This window comes from Mastigoproctus giganteus, chromosome 2 (genome assembly GCF_048544385.1).
Source record: "Mastigoproctus giganteus isolate SK-2022 chromosome 2, ASM4854438v1, whole genome shotgun sequence".
Taxonomy (NCBI): domain Eukaryota; kingdom Metazoa; phylum Arthropoda; class Arachnida; order Uropygi; family Thelyphonidae; genus Mastigoproctus; species Mastigoproctus giganteus.
This window is the reverse complement of record NC_143576.1, coordinates 94444730-94460860: the sequence shown is the minus strand read 5'-3', so window position 1 is coordinate 94460860 and position 16131 is coordinate 94444730. Positions and strand designations below refer to the sequence as shown.

Sequence of the window (16131 nt, the reverse complement as noted above, 5' to 3'; positions counted from 1 at the left end):
TTATTTTGGCTGCTCTTGCTTGGATCCTGTCCAGTTTTCCAAGTGCAGACTCAGAAGCATGCGCCCATATTGGTGCTGCATATTCCAAATTAGCCCTGATAAGTGAGGTATAAGTTGTTTTAAGTGTTTTCGGATTTGCTCCCCAGTTCGTACCACATAAGCTTTTTAGGATGTTTAACTTCTTCAGTGCTCTGTTGGAGCTATTTTCAATGTGTTTGGTGAAACGTAGTTCTGTGTCGAGGGTTATACCCAGATATTTTGGGTTATCCATTTTTGAAGTGGGCACGCCGTCTATAGCGATAGCTGGGTTAAAGTTCTTTCTGCGGCTTCTGTCTGTGGTAAAAACTGTGTGGTTAGTTTTATGGGGATTTATCTGTAATTTCAGTTCTCTTGCCCAGTCCACAATTCCTTTTAGTGATCTGTTTATGGATATTTCTGATTTTGCCATGTCTCTGCTGGTATGCCATATTGCTATGTCATCTGCATAGCATGCAATCTTGGTGTCTTCGTCTATATGTTGATGGACGTTATTAGTGTATAGCAGGAAGAGCAGGGGACTGAGAACAGACCCTTGCGGGACTCCCTGCCATGTTCTTCTGTCCCTGGAGTAGGCCCCATTATATCTTACTCTGATCTTTCTGTCTCTTAGAAAGTCTGCAATCCATATTAGGGCGTTACCCTTTATACCATGTTTGTATGCTATTTCAATTAATTTCTTTCTCCAGACTGTGTCAAAGGCCGATGTCATGTCGAGGAAGACAGCAATAGTCTTTTTTGAAGGGTTTTCTTGCAAGCCGTCTATGATTGACTGACATAGATAAAAGAGTTGATCTTCTGTGGCATGTTGTTTCTTGTAAGCTGTTTGGTAGAAATTTAATATTTTCGTTTTTGTGAGTTCATTCATAATTCTAGAATGTATTATACGTTCCGTGATTTTGCAGAGAATACTAGTGAGTGCAATGGGTCTGTAATGTTTACACTCGGTGGGCGATTTCCCTGGCTTAAGTAAGGGGACAATGATTGAGGTTTTCCATGCCTTGGGGAGTTTTCCCTTTTGCCAAGTTATGTTTATTATTTCCAGTAAGCATTTTGTAGCGGTTTCTCCAAAGTGCTTGACCATCTCCCCAAAAATTAGATCACTGCCTGGAGATTTTCTTGCATCAGTGTTCCTGATCGCTGTCTTAAGCTCTTGGCAAGTTATAGCCTGAGTAAAGATATCATCATTTTTGTATCCTCTTGCCTCTGTCAGAAGTCTTCTAACTCTTCTATTCAATTTCTTGTCTTCCCTATTGAAGGATAATTTACTGATGTTGGAGTAGTGTGTTGCTAGCATATTTGCTGCCGCTTTGTTTGTATCTGCATCAGAACCAGAAGAGTTAATGATGTTTGAATTCTGATCTGTTGTACTAGAAGAGCATTTATTTAGGGCTCCGACGACTTTCCAATACTTTGCATCTTTCCTTGGGTCTAAGCTGTTGCAAAATTCTGCCCATTTTTTACTCTTACCCTTTGCTATCTCTTCCTCTACCTTTCTTGTAGCTTCGGCAAGCCTGTTTCTGTTTAGGCTTGTGTTGTTGGTCTTTACTAGTTCGTTTAAATGGTCCCTTTCTTTAATCAAAGAATCAATGTTGAGATCTTTCCAATAAGGGACCCACTGTTTTTTCCTTTTACCTCTGGGTATGAACCTCTTGGCCGCAATTGTGATGTTCTTTGTAAGGTTTGAAGTCTTTTCTTCAAGACATTCAGTTCGAGGCTCATTTAAGCATAGTTTGTCCAGTAACTGTGTAAAACCTGTCCAATCTGCTTTTCTGAAGTTCCATGATCTCTTTTTCTGGTCAACTTCCTCCACTTGAAATTTAAGTGTGGTTATAATGGGGCGATGATCACTCATGGCACTATTCAAGATTCTCCAGCTGCAAAGGCTTGAGATATGATAGCTGACTGCTGTGAGATCAAGGGCAGATTCCGTGCCAGTAGTTCTTGATAAGTAGGTATTTTGCTTGTTATTTAATATGATCAGACCTAGATCAATTAGGATATCTTCTACCTGCTGTCCCTTTTCATCCAGGACAGGTGATCCCCAAGTGGGACTTTTTGCATTAAAGTCTCCTACCATAATAACAGAGTCTATTGGGATGTTGCTTATTTCATTGAATGAATTGGGGCTGATGGAGGAGTTATCGGGATGATACACATTGACCAAGATGAAGGAGCACTCTGGAGAGATGATCTCCAGAGCCTGGACTTCTGTGTTGCCAGTATCTTGCCCTGCAGTGATAACTTTATACTTGACAGCAGAGTCTTTAATTAGGAACGCTAATCCACCTCCGGGGATCAGGGATATGCCACATGCATTAGGGATGATCAGGGATATGCGACAAAAACTTGCCTCCACACCACCTCTAGCAGTTTGTACCTTCAGTACATGCTGCATGTGGAGCAATGCCTTGGGGTTTTCTCCATATGTGCACTTCTACTGATGCTGAAAAGTGTAAATTTGGATTCATTGTACCACACACGACTTGCCTTGTTCTGCACCCATCCTTTGCATCCTGTATCAAAATTTTCTGATTGTTGTTTGAGATTAGTGTCTTCCTTGAAGGTTAGCTATTTCTGTAGCTTTTGTAGGGTAATGATATTGTGTGATGCTCCCACATTAAATGCATGAATTAAATGTTCTATTATTTACTGACAGTTGCACTTGAAAATCCAGACTTGGAGTATCTCATTCTATTACTTTATTATTATTATTATCAATTTATTTCTCTGTTGAAGAGACACCCCTGGGACAGCCATTGGCTAGAAGGATGAGAGTTACATTCTAAGGTAACTCTCATGAGCAAAAGGTTACAAAGTCCATGGGATGTTCACCTTGAAAGGTTGAATGCAGAATTTTGGAATACATGAGTAATTATGATTTTATAATAGAATATTTAAATTTTTGGCATCTTTGAACATCATAGAATATTTAAAATTTTGACATCTTAGGTTGGCATCTAGAATACCGAGAATATATAGTCACAAGGGATCAAAATTAAATGCAGTTTTTGAGCCAAGTGGTTGTGCACTACAGTTGCATGAGACGATAGGAGTCAGCAAAGACTTGCAATCTGTAGGCTTTTTCGTTACAGAGCTTTTCCGGTTCAGTTCTTAGTTGATTGAAGAGTTCTGTTGTGTTTGCTGGTAAAAAGCGGCTTAGGCTGTCCAGGTTTTTTAAGTTGCTTTGAAGAGGATGTCTTGTTTCAGCAATCCTGATGGCTTCTCGACGAGATTGAAACAAGCCGTCAAAACTGGGAGCATATAATCTTCCTGTTAGTAGTTGGGCTAATGTGAAAATGTTACTTGTGTTAATTGTCTGTTTCCAGGGAAGAATGCTGAGATTGGAAAGTAGGATGGCTCTAGAGATAGTAAATGGGTGATTCGACCTGTTCAGCCATGTCAAGAGCCAGTTAGGAAAGCTTTCAGATTGCTCTGTGGGGCAGAGGACCAAATCTGTGAAGCATACAATGTGATGGGAAGTATACATTTCAAGATATACTTTTTAAAACAAGATCTGGGTTTCTAATGCCGATTAACTCCTGTTTGGCAGCCCAGAGCGCTGCATATGTTTTAGCTTTGATGTAATCAAAGTGCTCGGAGAATGTTAGTCCCTCATCCCATTTTAGGCCAAGGTCTACGTGTGATTTAACCTTTGGAACTTCACATCTGCTTACCAGCATAGAGATATTGTTCCTGTTCTTTTTATTTGTAATTGTCATCTGGGCAGATTTACTTGGGTTTAAATGCAGTCCAATACAGTCGAGGTACTGCTCCAGTTCATTTATTGTGTTAAATGAATGATTTGTTTGCTTTACTTGTTGTAGATTTTTAGATTTGGCGAAGAATTTCAGGTCATCAGCATATGTAATAAAGTTTTGCCTTTACATTTTTGCCCGTGGTTACATCCATTCATGGATGTTTTCTGTGAGTTCTTGATAAGTTCAGCCTTCCTCTCTGCTGTAGTACCTAAGAAACTCATAGTGACATATCTTTTTGGAAATTCACAAGATTCCATCCATTTCCAATTGCTGATGAACTGTATAGAGCACTAGAAATGTCACACACCACATGACTTCTTCAGTTAACTTCTTTTTTACTTATATTGTTGCATGTAACCCTCCATGGGCTAAAATCTCCATGGGCTTAATAAAGTGATCAGGCAATGTGTGCTTGTCAACATTTTTTTCTCAACTTCCAGACTATACTACAGTAGTGACTAACAACTTCTTAGATCTTCAGTGATTAAGCCTGCTTTTCCATTGTTTGTGTTATTAACTGTATAATATTGGTGTAGATATACCATAGTTTACTCATAAATTTGAACTACGTATGTAGTGTAAAAGGCATTGTTTTAATTGTATCTCATATTGTGGGTCACAACGAGATAGCTGGTATTGTACTATTTCAAATAAATAATGCTTCTCTAGTAGAGAAGACTACTGTTATTTATTTTCTGTGGATACCACCACCCAGACGATCGTTTTGAAGCTAGTTGGCTTTGTCATCATGAGTGGGTAGGTACCCTAGTAATGCAACATGCCATCACAGTTGCGAAGTTATTTCCATAATATGAGAGATGCCAAATGGTGTATAAATAATGTTTTAGTAGACGAAATGCACAAGGCATAATTTCTTATGGGTTTGGGTAATTAACTATATAATATCGGTGTAGATACACCATAGTTTACCCATAAATTTAAACTATAAATAAATAAATAAATTTTCTGTTTGTACTCCGGGATGACCAAACGGTCAGAGGAGTTCACAAGATAGACAGATTACAAGAAACAGCACCATATTCAGTAGTCACGGGCTTGAACCCCGGTCACTCAAGGCACGTGTACTTATGCACCTGCGCGCCTGACCACTAGGCTACGGCGGCCCCTTTTACACTATGTATGTAGTGTAAAAGGCATCATTTTAATTATCTCATTTTGTGGGTGCTTTCACAACGAGATAGTTGGTATTGCACTACTTCAAATAAATAACGCTTCCCTAGTAGAGAAGCGTTATTTATTATGAGATACAATTAAAACAATGCTTTTGCACTATACGTAGTTCAAATTTATGGGTAAACTATGGTGTATCTACACTGATATTATATAGTTAATTACCTAAACCCATAAGAAATTATGCCGTGTGCATTTCGTCTACTAAAACATTATTATTTGTATACCATTTGGTCACCGACCGGGCTAGCCAGGTGGGTAAAGTGCCTGCCTGGCAACCCAAAGGTCGCAGGTTTGAATCCCACCTTGAGCTTGGATCAGTGTGAAAATGCAAAAACTTTGGGAGGTGCATTATGGCCACAGAAGCCAATGCGGCAACAACTAACAAAAAAAAAAAAAAAAAAACCACCATTTGGCATCTCTCATATTGTGGAAATAACTTTGCAACTGTGATGGTATGGTGTATTACCAGGGTACCTACCCACTCACTGATGATTCCAACTAGCTTTGAAATGATCGTCTAGGTGGTGGTATCCGCTGAAAATAAATAACAGTAGTCTTCTCTACTAGAGAAGCGTTATTTATTTGAAGTAGTGCAATACCAGCTTTCTCATTGTGAAGGCACCCACAATATGAGATACAATTAAAACGATGCCTTTTACACTACATATGTAGTTCAAATTTATGGGTAAACTATGGTGTACCTACACCGATATTATATAGTTAATTACCTAAACCCATAAGAAATTATGCCTTGTGCATTTCGTCTACTAAAACGTTGTTTGTATTATATATTTAGTACAGAATCAGTTCATCTACATCTGCTCCATTATTTCTTAAGAATTAAATTTTATGCCTATTACAATATTTTTAATGCACTTTTTCTACCTTATTACAAAAATGAATTTATAATATTCCTGTCACATCAGATTTTTTAAAAATTTTGTTTTTCATTAAAATTAAAAGCTGTACTTTATGATAGTAAGAAATAATTACAGTTGAAATTAAATTTTATTTTCTTGACGACTGGTAATACATTTTAGCCTTAAATTATTAAAGAGTTATTAATTACTCTAGGTGACACTTGTGTGACAGGTTATGGTGCTACATGTTTTGACCAGTTAGACTATGTTATAATATAAATAACACTAAGCTGCAAAGTGGCATCGCATTCTGTTAGATTTTACTTGTGAAATTAATGGTTTGTATTTAATATATGTGAAGCTAGTTGTTTCTCTGTTTTTATAATTCGTTGTGTGCAAATGAAATATTCAGTATTAATAAGCCTTACAGTTTCTGTTAGATTTGTGGTGAGTATGTAATTTAACAGCACAAAAGAACAGTTTTTATCTACAATAAAAACAAAAAGCTTATGAATGAATAAATGAAAAAGTCCTGTGGTACTGGATTCCATGACTAACGATTCCGCCTTTGGCTAGAATCGTTAAACATATCATGCAATTCAAGAACCTTGAATCGCTGCAAGGACACGAGACTACACCCTATCTTGGAATCAACTGTCTTGAAGCTCAACAAACTCTGGCGGCAAACCTGCACATGTCCGTGTATCACCAATCTATTATATACCATATTTCCCCATGTATAAGATGCTCCCATGTATAAGATGCACCTTAATTTTGGGGTCCGAAATTTGAAAAAAAATGTATTACATAAAGTTATTGAACTCAAGTTTTATTCATCATAAAATTCATACAACTCCTTATAACTTGAATTCAGCACTGTATGAAAATATTTTCTTAGCCATTTCTAGGCAGAACATGGCAAAACGTAACCTAATATACCGGTAACAAGTGCGAAACAATGAGCGCAAAGACAACAAGTGCGAAAAAGCGGGAAATGCAAGTAAAAAATCTACAACCACTGTATAAGACACACCCAGTTTTTTGACCCCAAGTTTTTCGAAAAAAGGTGCATCTTATACATGGGGAAATACGGTAAACATTCAATCATGTGGCCAGGAACGCACCAGTGCACACACAACTCTTTTATCTGTTAAATTTTTATCTCTATCGTCCATATTCTGTTAGAATCTGTATACGTTATAATGCTGAAGAAAGGGTCCATTTTACCCCGAAAGCTCCATTTTTAGTCATTAAAATTTCTCATTGGATGTATACTGTATTGTTATTTTCTTTTAAAAAGCTTATGATTTGTATTTTGGCTATAAAATGAGAGATCAAGATAAACCTAGGGCACTTTCTGCAGTGATATTGATGCCTTAAAGATTCTATAGGTCATAAGCATAACCCTGAAGACTTCCTATTGACATGTGGGTCTCTAAAAAGTTTAAAGGTTTTGCTGTTGCATAATGGGAATGCCTATCCATCTGTACAACTTGGACAGGTCATTTTTGCAGAAGGGGTTACCTTCAAAGGAAACCACTTTTGCAAAAATATGGAGTTATTCCTCAAAAAATTAGTTACACTAGATATAGTTGAAAATTTTTTGTGATCTGAAAGTGGTTGCACTTTATTGGGTTTACAACTTGGCTAACAAAAAATATGCCATTTATTGTGTGAATAGGAAGGACAGCTGAGCATGTTCCCATTATGGCACAAAGAATTGGGTCTCAAACAGTGTATATTTCCGGACAGAAGAACTTTCACCATATACCATTATTCAATAGGGTAAAGGTTTTTTCCTCCCCTCTTCACATATTAGTCATAATGGAAAGCCTTGTAAAACTGTTGAATAAAGAAGGATGTAATTTTCAGTATTTAAAAGAAAAATATAATGTATGTAGTAATGCAAAGATAAAAGAGGAAATATTCAATGGTTATATAGTCAATGGAAATATTTAAGTGTTGATGAAAGAGTGCTCTTCATGATGTCCTAAGTGTATATGAAAAAGTAGTGTGAAATGCTTTTATGGTACCCTCCCAAAACATTTCAAGAAATCAAATATCAGCAAATTATGAGGAGCCTGTTGATCACCTGCATGTTTACAAAGAACTGGGTTGCAATATGAGCTTAATTTATTTTCTATATTTGTATCTCACTTTTTTTCATTTCAAATTTCAGTGATATCACTGATGATCATAGGGAAGGAGTTTCACCAAGTCATTTTTTTGTACAGAAAAATGGAATGAAGGCAAGTGAAGTCCAAACATAGTTGGTGATTACTACTGGCCACTTATATTGAAAGCCAGAGGAACGACATGCAAGTGAAAATCAGAGATCAAAATATTAATATTTTGTTAATGAACCAGTAAAACAAAATTGTTAATTTTTCTCAAAAACCATATAATAAAATTTTAAGGTCATATTAAGCACTACAAAAGATATATGAATATCATATTTCATTATGAGAAAAAACAAAAAAGTTCATTTTTTTGGCCAATGTTATCATTATCTTTCTCACTTTCTCACTGGTCTTTTTGATATGTTAAATATCCATTTAGAAATTTTTCACAGTACTCTGAATGAATGCTGATATTTCACATTATGTGGGTCTGAAATTTGTTTCTCTTTACCTGTCATTTCATACTTGCTACTCAGAGAAATAGTCTGTTAGTAAATATCATTGAACAGAAAAATGGTTTAGTACAGAATATAAATGGATTGATTTGGCATGATTGTCTTGAATTTTTTTAAATTGAATATTCTTAAAAATTCCTGATTTTTGGATAGTCAGTTTTGAGATTACTTCATGTATATATTGCATAATGGATACAAATGAGGCTGTCCTCATTTGAGACAAATGAGGCTGTCTTTAAAGGTCAAAGTTTCTCAAACTGGAAGGTAGAAAGTACTGTATTACCATCAGCAAAACTATGGATAGAATTTCCATTTGGTGGAAAAAGATCATTATTATATAAGAGGAAAAGAGTGGGAGAAAGAACTGAATCAGAGAGAAACTGGATCTCCACTTGAAAAGCAGTTGTCAGTCCATATGTTGGGATCTTGTTCAGAAGAATTTTTTGCCAAATGTCATCAAAAAGCTTAGAAATGTCAAGAACAACTCCTTGAGCTTCAACAAACTTTTCCATCAGATTTATCCAAATATGAGTAACATAAGTCAGTATATCACCAGTGAATCGATACTGACTGATTCACATTGGCAATCTTTGATCAAGTAAAAGGTTTTAAGATAGTTTAAGAGTTGGTGGTTTATGGATTTTTCTTTAACTTTGTAAAGATTAGAGTTAAGTGCAGTGGAACAATAATTTAAAGGGAAGAATTTGTCACTCTTTTTTAGTGATTGGCTTGATGTGAAAATTTTCAAGCAGAAGGAATTTTAAGTGATTGGAGATCAAAATGAGTAAATTACAAATTAGAAACTCTCTCTCACAAGGGATGTCAGAATGGACATGTGCACAAATGCCACCTTTGAAGTGAATGTAATCATAGAATGAATTAGGTCAACTTATATGAGTAATGGTTGAGGCTACTGATAATTGATCCTGTCAAAAAAAAGTTAAGTGGGGCTTGGCAGATTGTTGGTGGAAATGGACAGCATTAAGAATGGAACTGTAACATATATATCTATGAAATAAATGAGGACGTTTTTGGGGCATGATAATGATTTCATCCCAAAAACTATTTCTGTTTTGTTATTGGAGATTAGTGTTCATTGTCTTAATATAACTCAGAGATGAAGTGGCAGAGCATGCTGTGGACTTCAAAATCATCACTAAGTCCCAAAAATTTTTGTTTACAGAAGTCCAGGATCAAGGTGGTGCTGTCTTTGATTTTCGACAAATGGTGCAATTCATAAAGAATTTGTAATTGAAGGGGAGAGAGAGAGAGAGAGAGAGAGAGAGAGAGAGAGACTTTTAAGTACCTGTTCTATGTACAGGTACTTCAAAGACTGATGTGCATTTCCTGAGTGAGGCTGCAATTTCAAAAGAAAGGCAACTGGTCCTTGTTGCACGACAATGTCCCTGCCTATTCCACACTTGCTGTGAAGACATTTCTGAAGGAACATGGCATTGTACAGATCAACCATCCCCTGCTATCCTGATCTAACACCAGCAGACTTCTTCCCCTTTCTCAAGGTGAAAACCTCAAAGGAAAGAGAATTCAGGATGTTGAGGACATAAAATAAAATACAACTGCTGAACTGAACATCATCTCTTTGGATGCCTTTGCTGACTCTTTTTCAGAAACTTTTAGAATGGTGATTAAGTGCATTTAGTCAGGTGGTGGTTACTTTGTATGAAAATAAAACCACTTTTGAGCTCTTTCACTTTGTGTTCTTTTTATTGCACCAGTCTGGGAACTTTATTGTCATATCTCGTATGTTCTATATAAACATGTTATACATCATGAGAAAAGGAAATTAAATATTAAATGACGAAATATCTCATATGTTCTACATAAACATGTTATACATCATGAAAAAAGGAAATTAAATATTAAATGATGAAATTAAATGAATGCTTCCAGGTATTATATAAATTGCATTACTTTACAAACACTTGTTTCATTATCTATCAAGATATCTTGTTTTGTCCAAAAATTTAAATGGGTTGCTATTATAGTTTTCAGTAACTTTAACTGTCTCTGTCAGAAAGCAGTTCCTTTGCATTATCATGCTTTATTAAAGTGCTTCATTTTTAAATGTAACAGAAGTTAGCAGTGTAAGGTACACCTTAGGTTTATGTTAGAGAGGGCACTATATTTTGAGTGCATTCTAGCTCATAAAAAAGTAATTTTACTATTTCCATTCTTTGAACATTTTTTGTTACCTTATCTGCATAATGTTTTTCCATTAAACATTTTGTATGTGGGAATAAATTCAAATTAAACAAAATATATATATAAATAAAGATTTAGTTTGTGTGTGTATATATATTTGAAAATTGTTTTGCCGTGTTCTATACACAGTTTAATGACAGGGCAGGGCTGCTGAACTAAACTGCACATGGCTAACAGTTCTGCATGATTTCAGTCATCAACTGATTGTTTTGTATATTTTAAAATCCTGGCTGTCCTCAGGTCCTGATGACATTTGATCCCCCCACTCAAAGAGCACTCACTGATTTTTTATTTTCTTTTTTCTCTCTCTACATATACATTTGAATGAATCAACTGTTTTCTTTATGTCTAGCAATTAATTTTCATCATTCGTGTTTGTATAATAATGTTCTTCTTGATGATGATTCAGACTGTGTTCTATGCTTATAAATGTGACTTGCTTTAGTTTTTCCTGCAAATTTTGTATTGTTGCACAATCTACTCAGTTTTCAATAATGTATTCAGTACAGTGGTATCACTGCAGTTCAGTTAATAAATGTTAAATCTGTTGTTTTCAGTTTTAGTAAAGAGATCATCAATTAATACTGAAAGAATTAACTATTTATTTTTTTGATAAAGGGAAATTTCCATTCTTTAAATTGTGGTATTCCATTATTAAATTTTTTTAATAATGGAATACTGCTTGCATTGAGAACTAGATAGAGAAGGATATGTCTTCCACTTATCCAAAATTTTTATTGCACTTGAAACATTAAATAAATAACATATACATTAATAAAGTGTGTGTGTGCATTTGTATACATTATTTAATATCATAAATTTTTAGTTAACACATTTATTTTTTTTACAATCATACAATTTATTGCCAACTGATTAAAATGAATGTAGTTTCATAATGTGTATAAAATTGTATTTTCAGAAATCAAAGTGGTGTATCAGAGGATGCCCTAAAAGAATTCAGTATGATGTTTAAGTGAGTATTTGTATTCTCTATTAATAATTTATATTTGGCTCATTATTAAGATTAATTAGAAAAAATAAATGTTTGAAGTGTAGTGTATGATTTATTTTCCTTTTGAAAAGCTTTATTTTTGATGAAATGATTGACATTTAAAGCCTCCTATTCCTTGGCCATATTCTTACAATTGTGGCCCAAAATGGCAAAAATTCTAGTTGAATGATTTTGAATCCACCACAGACTGGTAGCTCTGCCTGAGATTCTCCAGACAGATTATAGCCATACTGCTGTGAGAATGAACTCTAGGTCACCAATAGATGCTGTCTATTTTAAGAGTAAAGGGATGCTCGGAACAATTAGGGTACTTTGATTTTGATATTAATTATTAAACAATAATAATTATATAAATGTATAATGAAATAATGTATAGAAGTTGATTCAGATCTCATTTTGATCTTAGTCTATAATATAAATATATCTGCATTCACCTTCTATTTCCCTCCTTCACAAATCCCCCTACTTCTTAAATAGATTGCATATGGTGGTGACCTTGAATTCATTCTAATGGTAGAAGGATTGTACAAGATGACCATCATATCCGCAGTACAAAAAGACAAAAAGGATTGATACAGAACATCTCCATAGTCCTACATTCCTTATTTTACATTCTCTGATGGATCAACCAATCAATAAACTTTTCCATTTTTAATACACCTTAGAACACCTAAAATGGTTCACAAACTTCAGGAGAGCTGCTAGTAGAAACACCCCATTATAGACATTTAGAACTGTTGCCAAATGCCACAGTATTTGGTGGAATCCTAGTTATTTCTCACAACTTTGAACAATTCCAAAAGGGGTAATATTAGATGGGAACCTATTAAATACACAGAAGAAGAAATAGTCCAAGAATTATAGGAGTGGAAAGTAACTTAGTCTAAAAATTTCTCTTAAAGAGATGGCATATTTGTTTCAACTTGGAATAAAATATGTTAATTTCACCAACTCTCCCAAGTACAGATAAAGCTGATTATTTGGTATGTTGTATGAAACTGTATATTCCAAACCTATTACAGTGCTACAAATGCCAGAAATTCATTAAGAATTTCTGGAATTTGTAGACAGAAATTCTTAATAGAAAGCAGGCTTCTGTTTTACAAAATTCACATTCATATGCACACACCACTACATCGTCATAAATGGAGGTTTCATTACTAGATCATTCCTCTTACAACTGGTCTTAACAGAAAACAGCAAACCAAGCAAACGGTACATCTACACTTTACTAGGTATACTTATTAATTTTCATGAAATGGAGCATTCATTCAATAATAGCATCACATGTTCATACTATGTGGTAAAAGGCAGGTAGGTAGATATATTGGGTTGCTGTATATGTGCAATTCAGTGCAAGAATGGGCAAGATGAAGATGAAGACTGAACATTCTGTGGTAGTCACTGTCACCTTCTGTGAACATTCTGTGGTAGTCACTGTCACCTTCCCCACCCAGGAAATAGGAAGAAAGTACCATGCAAGAGTGCACTGATATGGGGAGACCAATGGCCTTGGCAGCAATAGTCATGTCTGGTGTGTTTGTCTCAGAGGTCACAGCTGCTGATGTCAGGTTCAGGAGACATGTAGAGTCAAGTCTGACTTGGTGATCACTGGTGTCTTCTGCCGCAAAGGGATCTTGAGACAGGTGAGCAGTGGACTGTGTTGATTCCATGTCCGGTCTTGGTCCTGTTGCAGAAGGTCCTTAATGTGTGGTTAACTCAGTCTCTCCATTTGAATGTTTCTCTTCAATTAGGTTTAGTTGTTTCATTCAGTTACTGGCTTTAGTTGTGATGAATAGCAATAAGTGTCCTCCACCTAGAAAACTCCTTCCTCGAGTTTAGAAGGTTATACACCAGTCCTGCTGGTAAATATGTGAGTTCTGTCATAAGTTGACAGCAGAAGTCCTCATAATGGTTGCAGCTGTACATAATGTGGGACCATGTTTCTGACTCTCCACATGTGCAGAGGGGGGTCTTCCGTTATTCGAAAATAGGTTAATTTGGCATTGAAGGCACCGTGGCCCATCAGGAAACACGTTGTAAATAGTCCTGGGTGGAACCAGAAGTGGGCTGTAGGATACATGTATCAGACTATTTTGGTGGCGGTGAGTTCTGGGTTACCGACTACAATTGCCGCCCAGGAAGTTTCATTATGTGATTGGATTATTTTGTGTGCAAGTGGGTAACCCCGCACCTGCTTGGTATGAGTATAAGGTTCTTGAAGGATCATGACGTTGATATTTTCCTCATTTGTAATGACTTTTAGCTGGTCTGGAACTGCCTTGTCCTGCTGCGTGTTAAGTTGGATGAATTTGATCTTTTGGGTGTTGAACTGTTTAAGGCATAGACCCATAATCGGTTTTACTTTACTGTGCTTGCTTTGTATTTAGATAAACTGGACAACTGTTGTCTCTTTAAACAAGTTAACTAATAATTATCAGAACCTTTGTTGGCATTCAGTGTTGTGCTATATTGCAAAAATTTTATGGATCAACATAATCATATTGCCCCTCCTTTATTTCATATAAAAGCTTAACTCCTCCAAACAGCCATCAAAACATGTATCTGATTTCCAGATGCAAACTGGAATGATCCATTTTGTCCTTAGATGTGTAAATGAGGTGGGGGGAAGAGATTTTCTATTCATATGATATTGCAAGCAAAACAGTCAGTCATATCAGGATAAGTGGCTTACATTTGCCCTTTTTTGGTCTTGGAAAAATACCATATTCTCCCTGTATGATATCAGATAATTGCTGATATTTCTTCCTCAGTGCTTACTAATTGTGAATGGAAATCTAGCTCTTCTTGATGTTAGTTGGCATCTGTTTAAGATGAGCAAGATGAAGTTCCAGTTTACCCCATTCCTACAAATGGCAACACTTTGTTGGGCACAATGCAAAAAGCTTTCCCAGATATTCTGACTCCTGCACTGGAACCTTGTCTCTAGCCTCCACTTTAGTAAATGTTCTCATAAAACATAAAAATCAGTGAGAAGCACACATGTGGATGATTGATGCTGCTATACATGAATTAAAGCTGCAAATACAAGAAAATAAAAAGTAATTTCAGCTCTAATTGAAGTATAGCAGTGTCAGTCATCCAAAATCATTCATAGCCAGCAAGGAAACAAAAGTTAAGCAAGATAAATACTTTTGTTTGCAAATTTCATGAACTTTTTTACTTGAAGTATGTAAGCAAGCAAGTTAAACAGACCCATATGAATTTTATTTCACGTTTCCCATATATCTTTACAGATAAGTGATAAGTAACTATCATATGCATGAATCCCTGAAGTCTTTAGCAAAATTGTAGTTCTCTAATCATTCTAAATTTATTGCATGTGGAAAAAATGTATTCTCTCTCTACATTAGCAATATTAATGATATAAATAATGTTGGCCAAAATAAAGCAGTTCTAAATTTTGAAAAATTACTGCTGTATAGCAGGCTATCAGAAATAATCTCTCATTTCTGTATATGTTGAGACAAATGTAACTGTAAGACTAGTTCTTTTACTGCCTTCATAATCTCTTTTGAATTAAGAAAAGTATGTTTGAGAGAAATTTTTAGCCAAACTGCTTCCTTGTTTGTAGCTAGAGGGTTCTTTATTTATAGTTCTTGCCATTTGTACATACTTTATTCTTTCTTACACATGTGACATTTCTTTTATTACAGGCATTTTGACAAAGACAAATCTGGACGTCTGAATCACCAAGAATTCAAGAGTTGCTTGAGAGCACTTGGTTATGACTTACCAATGGTAGAGGAAGGCCAGCCTGATCCAGAATTTGAAGCAATTCTTGCTGTAGTAGACCCTAACCATGATGGCTATGTCTCTCTGCAAGAGTATATGGCCTTCATGATATCACGTGAAACAGAAAATGTTCGTTCCAGTGAGGAGATTGAAAATGCATTCCGTGCAATTACATCAGGAGATCGGCCATATGTCACAGCAGATGAATTATATGCAGTAAGTTTATAAAATTTGCATTTGATTAAAGATTATGTGAAAATTTTGTATAGTTAATATTTGAACCTTAAATGATTATTTTATTTATTTATTATTTTTTGTGTATGAATTCCTTGAGTCTAGATCAAGAAACTAAGGGTTCATTAAAAGATTAAATTCATTTAAATGAAAGGTTATATGGAGGCAGTGATATAGAGGCAAATCTAAATATTTTTAATTATTAAAGCAGAGATGAAAGCAACCTAAGTTATGTATACTTTTGCATGAACATTTTCCTAATAGAGCAAGAATTTATCTTAAAAGTGAGTAAACTTCATTCTTACAGCAGTAATTTTAGGAGCAACAACTGTTGTGTGTTTTCTTACACATGTTAAAATGATAATCCAGGGACTCAGGGTTTTCAGATACATAATAAATAAATATAATAAATTCAATACT

General features: G+C 35.3%; 1 protein-coding gene across 1 annotated transcript in view; it reads left to right on the top strand.

The window, feature by feature from the left end:
- The window catches only part of LOC150089433 (spectrin alpha chain-like), a 579218-nt gene that overhangs the window by 546848 nt on the left and 16239 nt on the right, over window positions 1-16131 (top strand). The window contains 2 exon segments of the mRNA XM_090389473.1: window positions 11629-11682; window positions 15399-15693. Coding sequence (XP_090245599.1) covers window positions 11629-11682; window positions 15399-15693 — 349 coding nt within the window.